We start from the raw sequence: 16,944 nt of genomic DNA on the forward strand, positions 1-16,944 counted from the left end.
TTTCACTTGTATACTTGCCCTTCCCCCCTTCCTTCACTGCTCTCACATAGCTGTGTATATTTCCAACACCAGTCTGTTTTCACCGGTTCTCACGGTGCTTGCGGATTACTTATATTTTTCCTTCTACCCTGAAGATGGAGGCGATACGTTCCTCCGAAACGTCGGTTAACACCACATATACACGGTGCCAAATCCCAGAAGACTGCTTTCTTCATAGTCATCGCCGTGAAAGCCTCAAATCTTACAGGTAGGCATTTATTCAATTTTCATTGTCTGGGATACAATAAATAAAGGCTTGACGTTTTGTATCCAGTGATCATTTGGTATGTTGATCTGGACAGGGGTACAACTTAAGCAATTTTAGACTTACATATAGTTTAAGTTGTAATATCAAAGGCGGTTTCTGGTATACTTAAAGAATGCATCTCTAAAGCCGGTATGCTGGAAAAGCAGTTTGATTTGTACAGTGCAGTTACTCAGTTAATTGTGGGAAGATTAAGTCAATATTTGTTAAGTTAAAAAACCCTTGATTGGCCTAATCTCAGTGATTGTTTATTTGATTCTATATAACCCATGCAATTGACACATCATTTTTAAATAAATCAAGATAAAAATAATTTAAAGTATGACATAGGTAAATGAGTTGACACAACTTCAGTTGCCAGAACATTTGGCCACTGCAGTACTCAGCTCCATACAAACAGATAGGTTGGGACTGACACTAATTTCGTTAGTAAAGCACTGATTGAAGAGCTCTTGACAATGGCAGATACCATGGAAGTGAAAGAGGTCTGATTTTCTAATAATTATGGAATATAAGGAAAATAAGAAATGTGAAAAAATCTGTGATTTGAAAATCTGAAAGACTTGAGGAATCTAGCTTGTAGATGGAAGGATAATGATGATAATTTATTAATGTATCTTAGGAAAACATGTTATGAAAGTGTGATGTGGCTCAGGATAGCGTTCAAAGGTGAACTTTGTGAAGAACTTCCATGTTCCACAAAATTAGTATAAAGGAAATTTCTTGGCCAGGTCATCTGGTCAAGGAAGATTCTGTCTGCCTTTTATTAACAATCAGACAAAACTTACTAAAGACATTTAACAAGAAGACAAAGTAGCAATATTCATGAGTACAGAATTTATGTCATGGTTTCTGAAAAAACTATTTGTTTTTCATGTGACATGGTTAGTCTCCTTGCATTGTAATATAGTAGCCCAATTGTAAAGGAGGAATAACACTCAAATTACATCACTGCTCCCTATCTTGAGCCAGATCAATCCTATCCATACCACCTTATCCTATCTCTCTAGGAAACATTTTATTATTATCCTCCCACCTATGTCTAGGCCTTACCAGTGGTCTCTTTTCCTTCTGGCTTCAACTTATTTCAGACAGGTGTTCTTCTGTATGTACAAACAACTAATGTAATGGGTAGATAAAAGCTCTGAAACTGTACAATTTCAGGCTACTAGAGCAATGACATGTTGAGTATTAGAGCATTGCATGACTCTAAGTTCTGTAGCAAGTAATGAAAGAGAACAACCTTTCCTTTCAGTGTATCACATCTGTTGAGTGAGTGTTGATAATATTTTGATGTGGATATGTGAAATGTCATATAATACATAAAGGAGACAGATTATGTGTGCTATTCACAGAAGATGACTGTAGGACTGGAAACAGGAGAGCAGGGGAAGTTAACAAACAGTTAAAAAAAACTCAGTGGTTCCAGTCTGGAAGCGAACTGTACCAACCGTTAACAAACAGTACAAATTTCAAATAACAAATAATGAAATTCTCTGTTGAATTCTCAGTGGGTGTCACATTAGTTTATGTAAGATTCAAAACAGTAATATTACACATATGATGACAGAATTTACATGCAAGATCTGTGCCAGCCATAAATGAATATTAAAGACAGGTATTCAAAATCACAAATGATGTACTCTACTCTTTTCCTTTCTTCTGTTAACTTTGGGTAACCAACCAATTCCCTAATACAAACTACTCCTTGAGCAGTAATACATACTGAACTATCCATGAAATTTCTTTCATTATGAAAACTGAAGTTTCATTAACATCATGACAAAAGCCAGGATCCTCTTTAATGCAGTTCAAACCCACAGAGTCTGTTTGCTTAGATAATGGCCTTGAGGATTTCTTACTCCGAGGTGTTCTCTTTGTGTGGGCCTTTCCAATCAACGTCTAGCATATCCTCGTGTTACACGTTCCATTGCTTTCAATTTCTTTAACAGTGAATGACAAATATAAATTGCTATCCTAAATATGTAATTTTCTGAATCCAGTACTTCATTTGTTAGATATTGCTCTGTCCTTTCAGTGGTTTACTTCACTTGAAGCAAGAGTCATAATGTCACAACCACACAAAGCAGAGAAATAATTACAGTTTTAAAAGTAAGTACAAAATTGTCCCCATGCTTAATTATACAACCAACCATGAAGATGGATGGGGGGAGTGGATATATAACTCCACACATTCTTAATCTTGGCACTAGAAGAAGGTGAGCCATCAGCTTCAAACTGTGGTCACTATTCTGCCAGGAAAAGAAATCCTGGTATTTATTAGGTAGGAGGGTGAGTTGGTCCAGAGCCAGTGCTGGACACTGCAGAAGAGGGAATAATCTCTTTCCCATGCCAGGAGTCGATCCATGATTCCTCAGTCTTCCAGCTCATAGCCTTGCCACAGTTTTCCTTTTGAAAAGATGATGATAAAATTGAATATGCTGAACCGAATAACAGCATGGATATCCTAACTCTGTTCTACTCCATCAATGATATCATTGTTAACTGTGTATTTGTATGATACGTCACAACTTTGTCAGGTACCGGCGGAGGACAGAAAGCCACAGAGATGTCACTGGTTGGACCTTATTACAGTGGAGCCTGTCATGTTCCTGTACATGATGGCCTTCATGCTCACATCAGTGGTTGAACAAGCATTCTTCGTTGACAAAGCCTGCCGTGCCAATCACAACTTTTCAGACAACATTTGCTCCAACCTTGCAGACAACCAGTACAAAGAATACAACAAGCAAGTTCAAGTGAGATTCCATCCAGTTATAGCAAATTAAAAAGAAGTTCAAGTATTCAAAGTTTGTTTTATATGTTCAAATTGTGGTATTCGGTGTTATTTCCAAGGACAAGTGAGTTACTTCCACTGATATCAGTCTCTTCTACTTACTTACGCATGGAGCTGAGCCCTTCTGGAGGAGCTGCCAATTCTGCAGCTACTCAAGAATTTCCCAGCATTTTATGGAACCTGAAGGTTCATAACCATGTTCACAAGAGCCCTCCACTGGTCCCTATCCTGAGCCAGATCTATCCACTCCATACCATCCCATCCTATCTCTCTAAGATCCATTCTAATATTGTCCATCCACCTACGCCTTGGTCTTCCCTGTGGTCTCTTTCCTTCTGGCTTTCCCACCAATATCCTATACGCATTCCTCATCTCCCCATTCGTGCTACATGACCTGCCCACCTCATCCTCCTTGACTTGATCATTCTAATTATACTTGGAGAAGAGTACAAGTTATGAAGCTCCTCATTATGCAGTTTTCTCTAACCTCCTGTCACTTCATCTCTCTTTGGTCCAAATATTCTCCTCAACACCCTGTTCTCAAACACCCTCAGTCTATGTTCCTCCCTTAATGTCAGAGACCAAGTTTCACACCCATACAAACCACAGGCAAAATTATAGTTTTGTATATCCTAATTTTTATGTTTTTGGACAACAGACGAGAAGACAAAAGGTTCTGGAATGAATGGTAGCAAGCATTACCCGAGTTCAATCGCCTCTTAATTTCCTCCTGAATCTGGTTTTGATCTGTTATAGTTATTCCCAAATATCTGAACTGTGCCACATTTTCAAAACATCTGTTTCCTATCTTTATGTCATGACTTTGCCCTGCATTTTGGTGATGAGACAGTAACATATACCTAGTTTTCTCTGTGTTTACTTCTAGACCAAACTCTTTACTTGCATCAATTAGAGTCTGTGTGTTTTCCTTTATGGTATCTACATTATCACCCAGTAGATTCACATCATCGGTGTAGACCAGCAGCTGATGTGTCCCGTTTAGTTTCAGTCCCACCTGGTTTCCCTGGACCTTCCTAATTGCATATTCTAAGGCAAAGTTGAAAAGGAGTGGCGATAAAGTATCTCCTTGTTTTAGACCATGCTGGATAGGAAATTTATCTGACAAATGTTTACTTACACGGACTTTACTATACATTTCGTTTAAACACATTTTAATCAACCTAACTAGTTTCATGGGTATCCCAAACTCTATCAGAATATTGAACAATACTTCCCTCCTAACTGAATCCTAGGCTTTCTTGAAGTCTATGAATAACTGATGTCTTGATGGTCATAATCACAAAATAACAAGAAGAATAAAACTAGCGAATAATGCATATTTCTCGTTACTATCAGTTTTTAGATCAAAGGATATACACCAAGCGATTAAAACAAAAATATATTGTAACGTGTTGGGTTACTGAATACACCATAGAGATTGTTAATTGGTTTATTTAACAACCTACAAGTAACGACTATAATTAATTATAACACTGATACGGGTTTACACAATTTATAACCCTACACACAAATCTCTTCACACTGTCACGATTCACTCGTTACAACTAAACTCGGTGACTACTACAATACAATTCAACTCGTAACTCTCCGCCAGCTAGATTTCAACTCAACTCGCAGGCTGCTGCCTTGAGAACTGTTGATAACACACTGGCTCTCGCTTGCTGCTCAGCCAGCTTTTATTCCGTTCGCTGTTACCTGTTGCCGCGTCAACAGCGTTGTTGCGTGCCACGTCACAGTAGGAAGCGGTGCCGTGTCACAGTAGGAACCGGTGCCATGTCGTCGTGTTGCGTCACCGTGCGTTGCACGTTACATCACTGTGGAGAGAGTGGTGGGGCGATGACTCGCCTATTACCATAGTAACGAGAGTGCTACATTACCGCCACATGCTGCTGGGGAGGTGGGGGTCCTCTGTTGCGCAACATGTCACACTATAAAACAATGATAAGACCAGTGCTTTATTATGGATGTGAGGGTTGGACGCTAAACAAGAAAGAGGAATCAGTCATCAATTCATTCGAGAGGAGAATCCTAAGACGAATTTATGGACCAGTAAAAGAGAATGGGATATGGAGAATAAGATATAATAAAGAGTTATACAAATTATACAAGGAGCCAGAGGTCTCAGTGATGATAAAGCTAAAAGACTGCAATGGGCTGGGCATGTACAGAGAATGGATAAGGAGCTAATCCCAAAGAAAATATTATATAGTACAACAGGTGGTAGGAGACATGCTGGGAAACCAAGAACTAGATGGATGATGTGGTGGAAGGAGATGCGAAGAAGTTAATGGGTGTAAGGAACAGGAAGAGAGCAGTGCAGGACAGAGAGGAATGGAGGGGCTTGGTGAGGGAGGCCAAGGCCCGACATCAGGCTGTTGCGCCATAGAAGAAGAAGATTCCTGGGTCTTCCTAGTGGCCTTTTTCTTTGTGGTTTCCCCACCACAGCACTATACTTATTTCTCTTCTCTCCCGTGCCTTACACAAGACCTGCCCATGTCACCCTTCTTGACCTCATTCTAATTATACTAGGCAAAGAGAACAAATTACAAAGCTCCTCATTATGCAGTTTGCTCAAACCTCCTATTATTTCTTCTCTCTTCAGTACAAATATTCTCGTCATATCCCTGTTTTAAAATACCCTCAGCCTTCAAGACCTAAAGGTTTGTGACAATGGTACAGTAATAAAACTACTGTGTTTTTGGGTATTATCCAATGTCCAGAGAGAAGGACTAGCTCTATTGATTGGACGCATCAGAGTAGGTTCCACCTGAAGATGAAGACAGAATCCAGTCTCCAAAACATTTTAAATAAAAAAAAACAGAAAGATTATAATTTTCCAGAAACACAATAATTGTACCCTCAGTCTTTGTTCTTCCTTTAATGTCAGAGACCAAGTTGCACACCTGTACAAATCTACAGGAAAAATTATAGTTTCATATATTGTAATTTTTAAATTTTTAGAAACCTCACAAAATATTCTAAACTGAATGGTAACAAGCATTAAAAGTAAAGTAAAAAAAAAAAGTAAAGCTATCCCTGTAACAGGCCATGAAGGCTCATAGGGTTGTGAGATGTTGAGGGTCCCACATTATCTAGACAATCGGCTCAAAGATGGCAGTAAGACTGTCAACCTTACGTGCCGGCCACGCTTTACTTCCCAGTATAAGTATTTAATTATTTCCTGCTACTCATTTCTGTTAGAGGCTGAGTCGACACCAGGGTCATAGTGCGGCTGGAAGGATTGGGTTAATTGAAAAAATCCAATGACCTCATTGGGACTTGAACCTGCGACCTTCACCTGAGTTTAACCTGCTCTTAATTTCCCCATTGATCAAATTTTTATTTCTTACTGTCATTCCCAAATACATGATTTCGCCACATTTTCAAAGGATTTACTAGCTATCTTTATGTCATGATTTTGCCTTCTGTTCTGGTGGCAAGATACAATACAGTTCTCTCTGCATTTACCTCTAGACTTACCTCCTTACTGGCATCAATGAGAGTTTCTGTGTTTTATTTTGAGATTTATGTTATCTCCCAATAGATTTATATCATCAGCATAGAGTAGAAACTGATGTGTCCCATTCAATTTCATTACCACCTGGTTTCCTTAGATCTTCCTAATGGCATATTCTAAAACAAAGTTGTAAAGAAATTACAATAAAGCATCTTTTTTAGACCATTTTGAAGATGAAGAATATCACACAAATATTTACCTTATTAATGGCTCAGTTGTATTTCTGTCTGCCTACCATTGCTAACATGTATATTCAATAACTGAGAGAAGTAATTCTTCCACGCATCCATAATGTGGGAATCTGCAAGCAGATTACCATTTTCATCCTTTACCACCCTCTTAAACTAGATTCCAAAGGGTTCTGACAATGGTGTAATTAGAATTACTGGGTTCTTTTAACTTTGTTCATCATCTAATATTCTAAAAACTACAGAACACAATATTTCAGCAACTGGATCTGTTACCATCCTCAGGTGAGAGGGGAGACACCTACTCTGGATCCAGTAATTGAGGTTAGCCCTTTCTAAGGGACCCAACAGAGTAGGTGTCTCCCCCCTCAACTGAGGATGGAAACAGACCCACAGTTTATGCTGACCGTCTTACAGTGTATACACTTTTTCACCTTATTCTTCACTTCCACACTACATGTTTCGGCACTAATGTGCCATCTTCAGGTGTCTTTATACACGTTAAACTATTGTACTGCATGCCACAATGTCTTCATTCTAAAATGACTAAAATCTGTGTTCGTCATATAGGACGATGAATTCTAAATAATAAAACTTTTCAGGATTCTTCCTACATCGCACTCAAACACGCGAATTACGCCAGTCCTCTTTTATGTGAACATTCCTTCTACATATATTTGTGTATCGTGTTCTGTGTTGTGTTTTGCTCCTGTTACTGCATGCGTTGTACTGCTGGATTTGTGTGACCTGCAGTAATAGGAGCAAAACACAACACAGAACACGATACACAAATATATGTAGGAGGAATGCTCACATAAAAGAGGATTGGCATAATTCGCGTGTTTGAGTGCAACGTAGGAAGAATCCTGGAAAGTTTTATTATTTAGAATTCATCGTCCTATATGTCGAACACAGATTTTAGTCATTTTAGAATGAAGACATTGTGGCATGCAGTACAATAGTTTAACGTGCATAAAGACACCTGAAGATGGCACATTAGTGCCGAAACATGTAGTGTGGAAGTGAAGAATATGGTGAAAAAGTGTATACACTGTAAGACAGTCAGCATAAACCATGGACATGAATCAGTGTAACAGGATGCTAAAATATAACATTGTTAACAGACCCACTTTCCAAAATGTAATGTTATATAGTTTTTAGAATACTGGAGGATGGACAAATCTTAAAAACCCAGTAATTCCTTTTAAATTAATTTATACCTCTATAAAAGTCTTTAAAGATCTTGTTCTTAATGTGCATTGCAAGCTTTTTGTCTTTCAGATATTCCCTGTTATTCTTTCTGAAATGACTGCTACCTTCATGTGTTACATTGTTCAGATGATTCACATTTATTTGACTTGCATCTTGCAACTATTACAATTTGGTTAGTTCCTTCTGATCTAATAGCTGTGAACATCCTTAGCCAAACTGTGGCTTATGATGCTTCAATCTATAATAATTCTCCTTGGCTGAAAATTATGTATTCTCTCTAATACTTCCATGGCATATTGATGTCCACATCATCAACTAAGTTTTCCAAAGCTGCAAACCTGTTTGAGACCTTGAGCTAATATTGTTCTTTATCATTTACCTCGTTCAGTTTCTTTGAAATTGTATCTCTCCATATCAAATCTTTGTGTTGCCTGTTTAATTACCCCCAGTCTCTCCCTAAATTTCATCACCACTAGGCAGTGATCAGTATCACAGTCTGCTCCCTTAAAGAAGATCTTTGCACTCACTACAGAATATGAGTACCAAATTTGCACATGTACAAGCCACACCTAGATGTCTGGGAAACAGGATACAGATATGAGAACAACATATTCTATGTAACTTTTGCACAAAGGTCACAAATTTGGGGAACATTATTAGTGTAATGGCAATATCTATCATTATAAGAACTGCTTTAGCTTTAATCATTGACTTTATTTTCGATGTTTATCCTCCACCTGTATCTACAACTACCACATGGCACACAGGCATTTGTAAATTAAACAAAATATCCTGTTAGCTGAGGAAACAATATCATGCAGATTACGTTTAATACTGTTCTACTTATGGCCATGAAGTAATGAGGAAGAAATAAAGGTAAAGATGTCCCTGTGCTTAACTAACCTGTGCCATGAAGACATATGGGGGAGCAGATGTACAGACCCAAGCTTACTTGACCTCAGTACTAGATGGAGGTGAGTGGTCAGCTTCACGCCTGAGGAAAGGGTCCCTGGTGCCCAACAAAAAGGAGGCTGGGTGGTCCCTGGAATTGGTCTGGACAACGTGGAGAAGAGAACGTTCTTGACCCTATTGGGATCCAAACTCCAACTCCTCTTGTCATCCAGCCTGTAGCCAGTCGCTATAATGACTGCACTATCCTGGCTCCCAATAAAGATCATAGAGGCTGTAATTACTACATAAAATGAAACATATTTCTCTTTTCTGCTCAGGTTACAGTCTCAAACTTTCACCAGTACAACAGTGTAGCCTCACATGCTGTACCTTTGGTTCTGGTGCTTTTTCTGGGTGCATGGAGTGATCGTCGTGGACGCAAATTGCCACTACTTTTGGGACTAGCTGGCAAATTGTATTATTCTCTTATGGTCGTCGTCAATGCACTGCAAGGTAATATGAATGTTTCAGATGTGCTAATTGTCGTATATGACTAGAAATGTCTTGCAATTATCGTTCTGTTTTTAAGAACAGTTACCCAACATTTCTAATTGCTTGGACAAGCTGAACTATGGAATATTAGTAAATATTTTACTGTATATAATTATTTTGAGCAGTTAATGTCTCACCACTTACAATCTTGATACCAGTCTTCACCTTACACACTACTGCAATGACCATTTCTTCTACCACACTCAATTAATGATTCACCACACCTTCTCCTTAGAGGTATGCACTCCACCTCTTCAAAGCTCAGGCTGAGATTAAAACTGTCCTCTCCTTGACTTTTAATCATAGTTTTATACATGTTACAACTTCAAGAATATTCCACTGTTAATAGAAAAGGGGATGTCCTCCACTTTTATTGAACAGCGCAGAAGAGTGGCAGTGGGAGTCCTGATACTTATTGAAAGATAGGTGTACACTGGCCAGGCTATGCCACGCCTCACTCTCACTCTTCGTCCAGTCCCATGAATATATTCCCATAAAACAATTTTAATTCCATTAAAAAATAATATAACTGCAATAATTACGATTGACCACAAGAAGGAGTGTTAAATGTAACAAGAATAAGAATTAAAATTGTGATGAACGTTTTAATTACAATAAGAACAATTACTGTATGATAGCTACTATATTTCCTCAATTCTCAATTGTGTTGTATGTATTGTATTCTGTTCTCAATTCTGTTGACTGTAAGACCTTAGATTCAGTAATAAATTTTTGGAAAGGGGACATTATAGATTGTAAGACAAACTCATGATTTGTATTAGGTTCTCAGGAAAGAAAGGTACATATTACAATAAAAATTCTCAATATTCAAGCATAAAACTTCTTTGCACTAACAAACACATGTCAACAAAAAACTTAAAATCTGAATTAAACAAATTTATTTATTAAGAATGGCGTCTTCTGGGATGTGGCACTGTGTAGATCTTGTGTGAACCGACGTTTTGGAGGAACGTTTCGCCTTCATCTTCAGTGAAGAAAAATCTGTGAGTGAGGAACCAGTGTGAGCAGGTAGCTACAGCCATATTCCAGAAGATGGCATTCTTCATACTCACTGTCATGAAAACCTCAAATCTTACAAATGTATCTATTCATTGTTCTCTTCATTTCTGCATCCAGTCCAGCACTTCAAGCCTACAGATTCTTCTAAGTGCTATTTAAATCAGCAGTGAAGAACAGAATTGTGCCATAAGACACCATCTTCAGTGCCAACAAGTACACTTGTAATGTAGAATTTAGTATTCTGCCAAAATTATGACTATTTTTGCCTACGAGCTCATTGTGCCGCTGAATGGATTAATGATAGCACTCATTCTGCTGGAAAAATATCTACAAAAATGAAAACATTAAATGTTACATCATTTTCATTATGGGTTGCAGAGCTTTCACATTTTTTCACTTGTTCAGAGATGTTCTTAATATCTCTAATGACTGTAACAGTCCAGTTACTTTCGCCTCCAAACAAAATGTATACAGAACAGAAGAATGATTTATTTTCATCACGTGCAGTCAACCATATTTTCTTATCAAACCAAGAAGTGGAGAATGACCTATTTTGATTCTTTCCCCCTCTGCCCATATTTAAAACTTCTAGGTTGATTAGCATCAAACTTCGTTTTTATTTTTTTCTTTACTGAAGAGGGAAAAAGTATATCTACATTTTCATTATTCATTAATAGTAACAAAATCACCGAATTACTAATAAAACAGAATTAAATATGTTGTCCCTACAACACAATTACAGACTAAAATAAAACTTTTTTTAAATATTAAATTGTGGATAACACAATATATCACTTCACTGCCACTACTCGAGATTTGAGTGCAATGGAAATCATTCGATATGAGGAATATTCTTTCACTTGGGATATGTCATTGGTCCAGGTTTGCACCCCCACATCCGTAAATTTTTTTTATGAAATCAATGATCTGTAGATATTACAGTGCCTGAAAATATACATAATTAACATGCTAATGAAAGTACAGTTTACTGTCCAACAAAACATCAAGATATTTTAAAGTCAGTACTCAAAACTGAAATATCATAAAAATGGTAATTAAAATTAATAATATTGACCTCATGAATAAAATATAACACTAGTTTTTTAATGTTCAGTTCCAAGCAATTTACAAAATGCCATTTTTTAACCACTTTCAAAACAGATGAAATAATCTATTGACCTTAATAGCCACTATTTTTCCAGATGAGCAGCAAATAATAAAAGAATTAGTAGGATGAATTTTAACATATTGTAACGTGTTTGCAATCCAGAAGAGTCACTGCTATGGAAATGCTAGAATAGACCGTTACAGAGGAGACAACAATTGCTCCATTGTAGTTCTAACAGGAGTCTCCATGGTTATAACAAAGGATTCGTTGCCTAACAGCGGCCAAGGTTATAAAAGCCCAGTTTCGACGAGAAGTCTTCAGTCTTCATCGAGCCAGCTAAGAAGCCAGTCGTGATCGAGCTATCTTGGAAGTCAGTCTTGGGATAACCGCCAGAAGAGATAGTCCAGCATCGCCGAGTTATCGTAAGCAGTGATTGTGACACTGCAGACGGGAATGATTGTAAAGTGTGTAAGACGAGCAAAGGAATAAACTCGCTATACCAAATGACGGCGTGAACTTATTTGTAGCGTGACACACGAAACACGCTACATTGGTGTCAGAAGTGGGATAGAACTTATACACGTGGTCAACGAGATTCGAACCCAAGACACGCCACATTGGTGTCAGAAGTGGGATAGAACTTATACACGTGGTCAACGAGATTCGAACCCAAGACACACCACATTGGTGTCAGAAGTGGGATAGAACTTATACACGTGGTCAACGAGATTCGAACCCAAGACACGCCACAATATATAATGATGATGACAACAGTAACAGGAATGACAATAATAATGATAACTGTATGATAGTGATTAGAGCAGTGATAATGATAATCCTGTACTTTTTCAGTCACATGGCCACTTGAGGTGGTGCTGCTGTCAGCTTCTCTGCCATCTGCTCTAACTGGAGCAGATTTGGCAATCTTTGCTGCAGTGTTCAGTTACATGGCTGATATAACAACAGTGGAAGCTCGTACTCTTCGAGTGACAATACTTGATATCACATATCTATCAACAATGCCCACTGGCGTTGCACTGGGTATATACACTTTCACATTTATTATTATTATTATTATTATTATTATTATTATTACTATTATCACCATCATCATCATCACTGATGAAACTGATTTGTTTTAAAGCATTAAAAATATTGAAAGATGTTTATGTCACTATATATCTCACGAAGCATAAACCCTCTAGTTGATGCAGTACTGTTAGAAAATTGAAACCATCCAGTATCTCTTCTGTATATGAGGTTCTCACAGTGGTTACTATAAAGGGGTACTATCTTCTAGTATGTAACATCATATAGTCTGGTAGTTCACTGATATTCTGGAGGAACATATTGTCTCCATTTTCAGAGTTGAAGCATAAGCCAAGCAAGTTGCTGGCAATAAAAGGCAATAAGCTTTACTTTGCTTACTTTTTTGAGTCTATGTTCCTCCTACATATTGGTGAACATCTACTGGACTACATGGTGTTACACCCAAGATCACCAAGCAGTATCTTTGTTTTTCAAATCTACATGGTCTGTAGATATACATTTAACCCTCAAGTGTGTGCGACGCACCATATGCGTCAGCTCAGTTACATGCATCTAGCGTGAATTTAAGCGGGGGTATTTAACCCCTCAAGCGTGTGCGACGCACCATATGCGTCCCCTCAGTTACATGCATCTAGCATGAATTTAAGCGGGGGTATTTAAATCCTTCCCGGTGCTTTATTTTCACAAGCACTGAAGGTTTTGTGCATTTAAAAGCTATTTGAAAAATTCCAAAAAATTATATTATATTTACAATTGTTTACAGTTCATTATTATAAATGTGTACTTACATTTTGTCAAGCTATTTATTTTTCCCAGCTCTCCATATCCAGTGTCTAGTAGTTGACCTTGGTGTGGTATTGCTCAAAACAGGGGTCTAGGCAGAGAGACGGTGTCCCTGGGCAGTTTTTACACCTGTATCTGGTTTCTTTTCTCTTTCCGTTTTTTGTACACACCACACACCTTCTTCTTCCAACTTTATAAGTTTCGGTTTTGGGATTTTCTTGAATGAAATGCTGACCCGTCAATCTCGTACATTCCATGTCGGTATCTGAAGGACGCCCTTTGCGCTTTTCTAAATTCTGTCCATGGGACTTTGATATAATCTTATTCCCTAAGTTTATCTGAATAACACATGATCTTTCTTGTTACCAGCCTTGCAGTACAGAATGTACCACGCTTTTTGCCTTTTCCTTTCTGGCAAGAATGTTTCTAGTAGCTGATCTTTCAAGTCTACACCTACCATATATTTATTATACTCTATTACACACATAGGTTTATTTACAAATTCTAACCCACCGTTTTGACTTAGGGGTTGAATTTCGTCTGAATGTTTAGTAGTTAGCACTGAGACATCGCGCTTATCCTTCCACTTCAACGCCACCAATTTCCCACACTTTGCACTAACTACTTCTCCTTTCTTCAGTTTCTTTTTTAGATCTATTGGCATACCTTTCCACGTGATTTTCACTGTTCCAACAGCATCTGTTGTCCTCTGAACTAATCTCTGGAAAAGATCGGGACTGCTATAAAAATTGTCCATATAAACACATCTGCCCGAGTCTAATAGTTTCTCGCACAAACTTAGATCAACTTTTGTTGAGAAAAGATCTGTGTCTTTGGTGATTTCACAGCCTAATTTTGTTCCTGATCCACTGTAAATTATAAAATTCCACAAATATCCTGCAGAATTACAAAGTTCAAAAATTTTAATCCCAAACCGGGAAGCTTCCATAGGAATATACTGTTTCCACGAAAGTCTACCTTTCCACAATAACAAAGATTCATTGACACTTACTTCTTTGCCCGGTATGTACACTTTCTGGAACTTATTTTTCAAATATTCACTAACCGGAAGAATTTTGTGCAATTTAGGATCTCTTTTTGCAGTTTCCTTATTGGTGTTATCTACAAAATGGAGAAATCTGGTCAGCAATGAAAACCTTTCTTCACTCATTACATTGGGAAAAAATGGTGTTTCTAGCATATGTTTCCTACTAAAATACATCCTGAGGTTTGGTTTCTGAATTATTCCCATCAGCATAAGCAAACCTAGGAATACCCTAACTTCATTCAAAGTTGTAGGAACTCAGTTTTGAAACCGTGATTTCTTTTGGGTCAGGATTTTTTCTTTCTGATGAGCAAGAAACTCTTCCGCATAACGGTTTGTTTCATTCACTATCATCGTAATCAGATCGTCATCAAAAACTAACTCAAAATATCCCAGAGGATCATCGGTACACTGAACTGGCACTATTTGTTTCCCAACTAAATCACACGCAAAAGGTAGAGGAGGATTAGCACCGTCGACCTCTTCCCAAGTATTATCTGGAATATTCAGAGAAAATTGAGGTTCTTCCTCTTCTTCTTCAGAACTGGAATCGAGAGTATATCCACATGAACCCACAGAGGTTGTATCCGAATCTACTGAACAGTTTTTGTCCAAAAGATCAAGCACTTGTTCATCAGACAAGTTACGAGAGCAAGATGCCATGGTGAACTAAATAGCTCAGCTAAGGGACGATCCAAAGGCAGAAAAGAAATAAATGCTGACATAGGCGTCTGGCAACCTCGCCAGGCAACCTTGATCCCTAGGTTCATAACATCGTAAATAAGACACAAGATACTAAGTGGTTGAATAAGCGGCCTCCGTAGTCTAGAGGTAACGTTCCCACCTCATGACTCGTAGTACACGGGTTCAAATACCCGGCGGAGGTCGTCGAATTTTTAAGGGTGGAAAAATTCAGGGAACAAGTCCTCCGGGAGGGACTTTAAGCCATGGGTTCCATGTCATAGCTTTACGGCACGTAAAAGAACCTGATAACTCCAAAGGAGGTCACTGAGCCAAACTGCGGACGTTTCTCGCCCAACAGCAGTCTCTAATACCTCTGGTAGATGGGGGAAGCATTATAGATACATCTCAGCCAGTAGAGCCGGTCTCGCTGGCTGGGCGGGACTGATGGTAAGTACGAGTAGCGGTAGGATATAGAGACTGGTAGAAATCATAGAGGGAAGCACAATGGACCAATACAGGTCTAAGTGCATGGGAAAACCCACCCTCTCCAAATAACTAACTAACTAAGTGGTTGAATAATTTTTCGTACCACACTTTTTCCCTTGTTTCCTACTAAAATACATTCTGAGGTTTGGTTTCTGAATTCCCATCAGCATAAGCAAACCTAGGAATACCCTAATTTCATTCAAAGTTGTGGGAACCCACAAGAAACTGTCCCGCCAGACAAGTTACGTGACCAAGATGCCATGGGGCTCGCTAAGAGAGTGTCGCAAGGCAGAAAAGAAATAACAAATTCATAAATGTTGACACAGGCGTCAGGCAACTTCGACCCCTAGGTTCGTAACATCGTAAATCAGACATAGCTGCTTTGTCACCAGTAAGCCAAGCCACTAAAAAAAAAAAATAGACACACACAAACACAGATAACAAGCACTTAATGAAAGTTAGCTAACAAATTATCTCTCTGAAAGCAAGTCGGAGTTTGTGTGGGAACAATTCTTTCATAAGCAGCAGACACCAGATGCTTTGTCCCAAGCAAAGCAAGTAAAAAAATACCACACACAAACAGATAGCAAGGAATGAAAGAAGTCAGTATTAGCTCACATATACGAGAGTAATTCCAAAAGTAAGGTCTCCTATGTTTGAAAATATAAAATAAACATTTATTTTCAATTTTGGATACATCAGTTGAATCTTGAACATGTACTCATTTCTCTACATAATCGCCATTTCGTTCGATGCATTTTTGTAGATGCAGTGGGAGTTTTTGCATGCCCATGTCATACCAGTTCACCTCCATGCTGTTCAGGAAACTTCGAACCTCAGCTTTTACCTCATCGTCGTTGTTGAAGCGCTTTCCAGACAAATGTTCTTTCAACTTTGGAAAGAGATGGTAGTCACTGGGCGCCAAGTCTGGACTATAGGGAGGATGAATGATGATGTTCCATCCAAACTGTTGCAGTTGAGCGACGGTTTGTTGGGCAGCATGGGGGCGAGCATTATCATGGAGAATGCTTATGCCCTTGCTCAACATCCCTCTTCTCCGGTTCTGAATCATCCACCTGAGTTTTCTCAGTGTCTCACAATATCTCTCAGCATTTATTGTGGTCCCAGTTTCCATAAAGTCAACCAACAATACCTCGTTTCGATCCCAAAACACAGTTGCCATGACTTTACCGGCAGACTGTGTTTGCTTGAATTTTCGAGGCTTAGGCGAAGAGGAATGCCGCCACTAACGTGATTGTTGTTTTGTCTCAGGTGTGAAGTGGTAC

At 38.5% G+C, this 16,944-nt stretch overlaps 1 protein-coding gene across 2 annotated transcripts in view; it reads left to right on the forward strand.

The window, feature by feature from the left end:
- Positions 1-681: 681 nt before the first annotated feature.
- Positions 682-16,944, forward strand: part of LOC111862421 (proton-coupled folate transporter) — a 31,957-nt gene continuing 15,694 nt past the window's right edge. Inside the window, exons 1-4 of one of the 2 annotated variants that reach the window (XM_023847805.2) lie at positions 682-789; positions 2,845-3,063; positions 9,269-9,443; positions 12,463-12,651. In XM_023847805.2, the coding sequence (XP_023703573.1) occupies positions 763-789; positions 2,845-3,063; positions 9,269-9,443; positions 12,463-12,651 (610 nt within the window). In that variant the 5' untranslated portion in view covers positions 682-762. The remainder of the gene's footprint in view (positions 790-2,844; positions 3,064-9,268; positions 9,444-12,462; positions 12,652-16,944) is intronic. The other variant, XM_023847807.2, reaches the window with a different exon arrangement.

Source organism: Cryptotermes secundus, unplaced genomic scaffold, assembly GCF_002891405.2.
Source record: "Cryptotermes secundus unplaced genomic scaffold, Csec_1.0 scaffold741, whole genome shotgun sequence".
NCBI lineage: Eukaryota > Metazoa > Arthropoda > Insecta > Blattodea > Kalotermitidae > Cryptotermes > Cryptotermes secundus.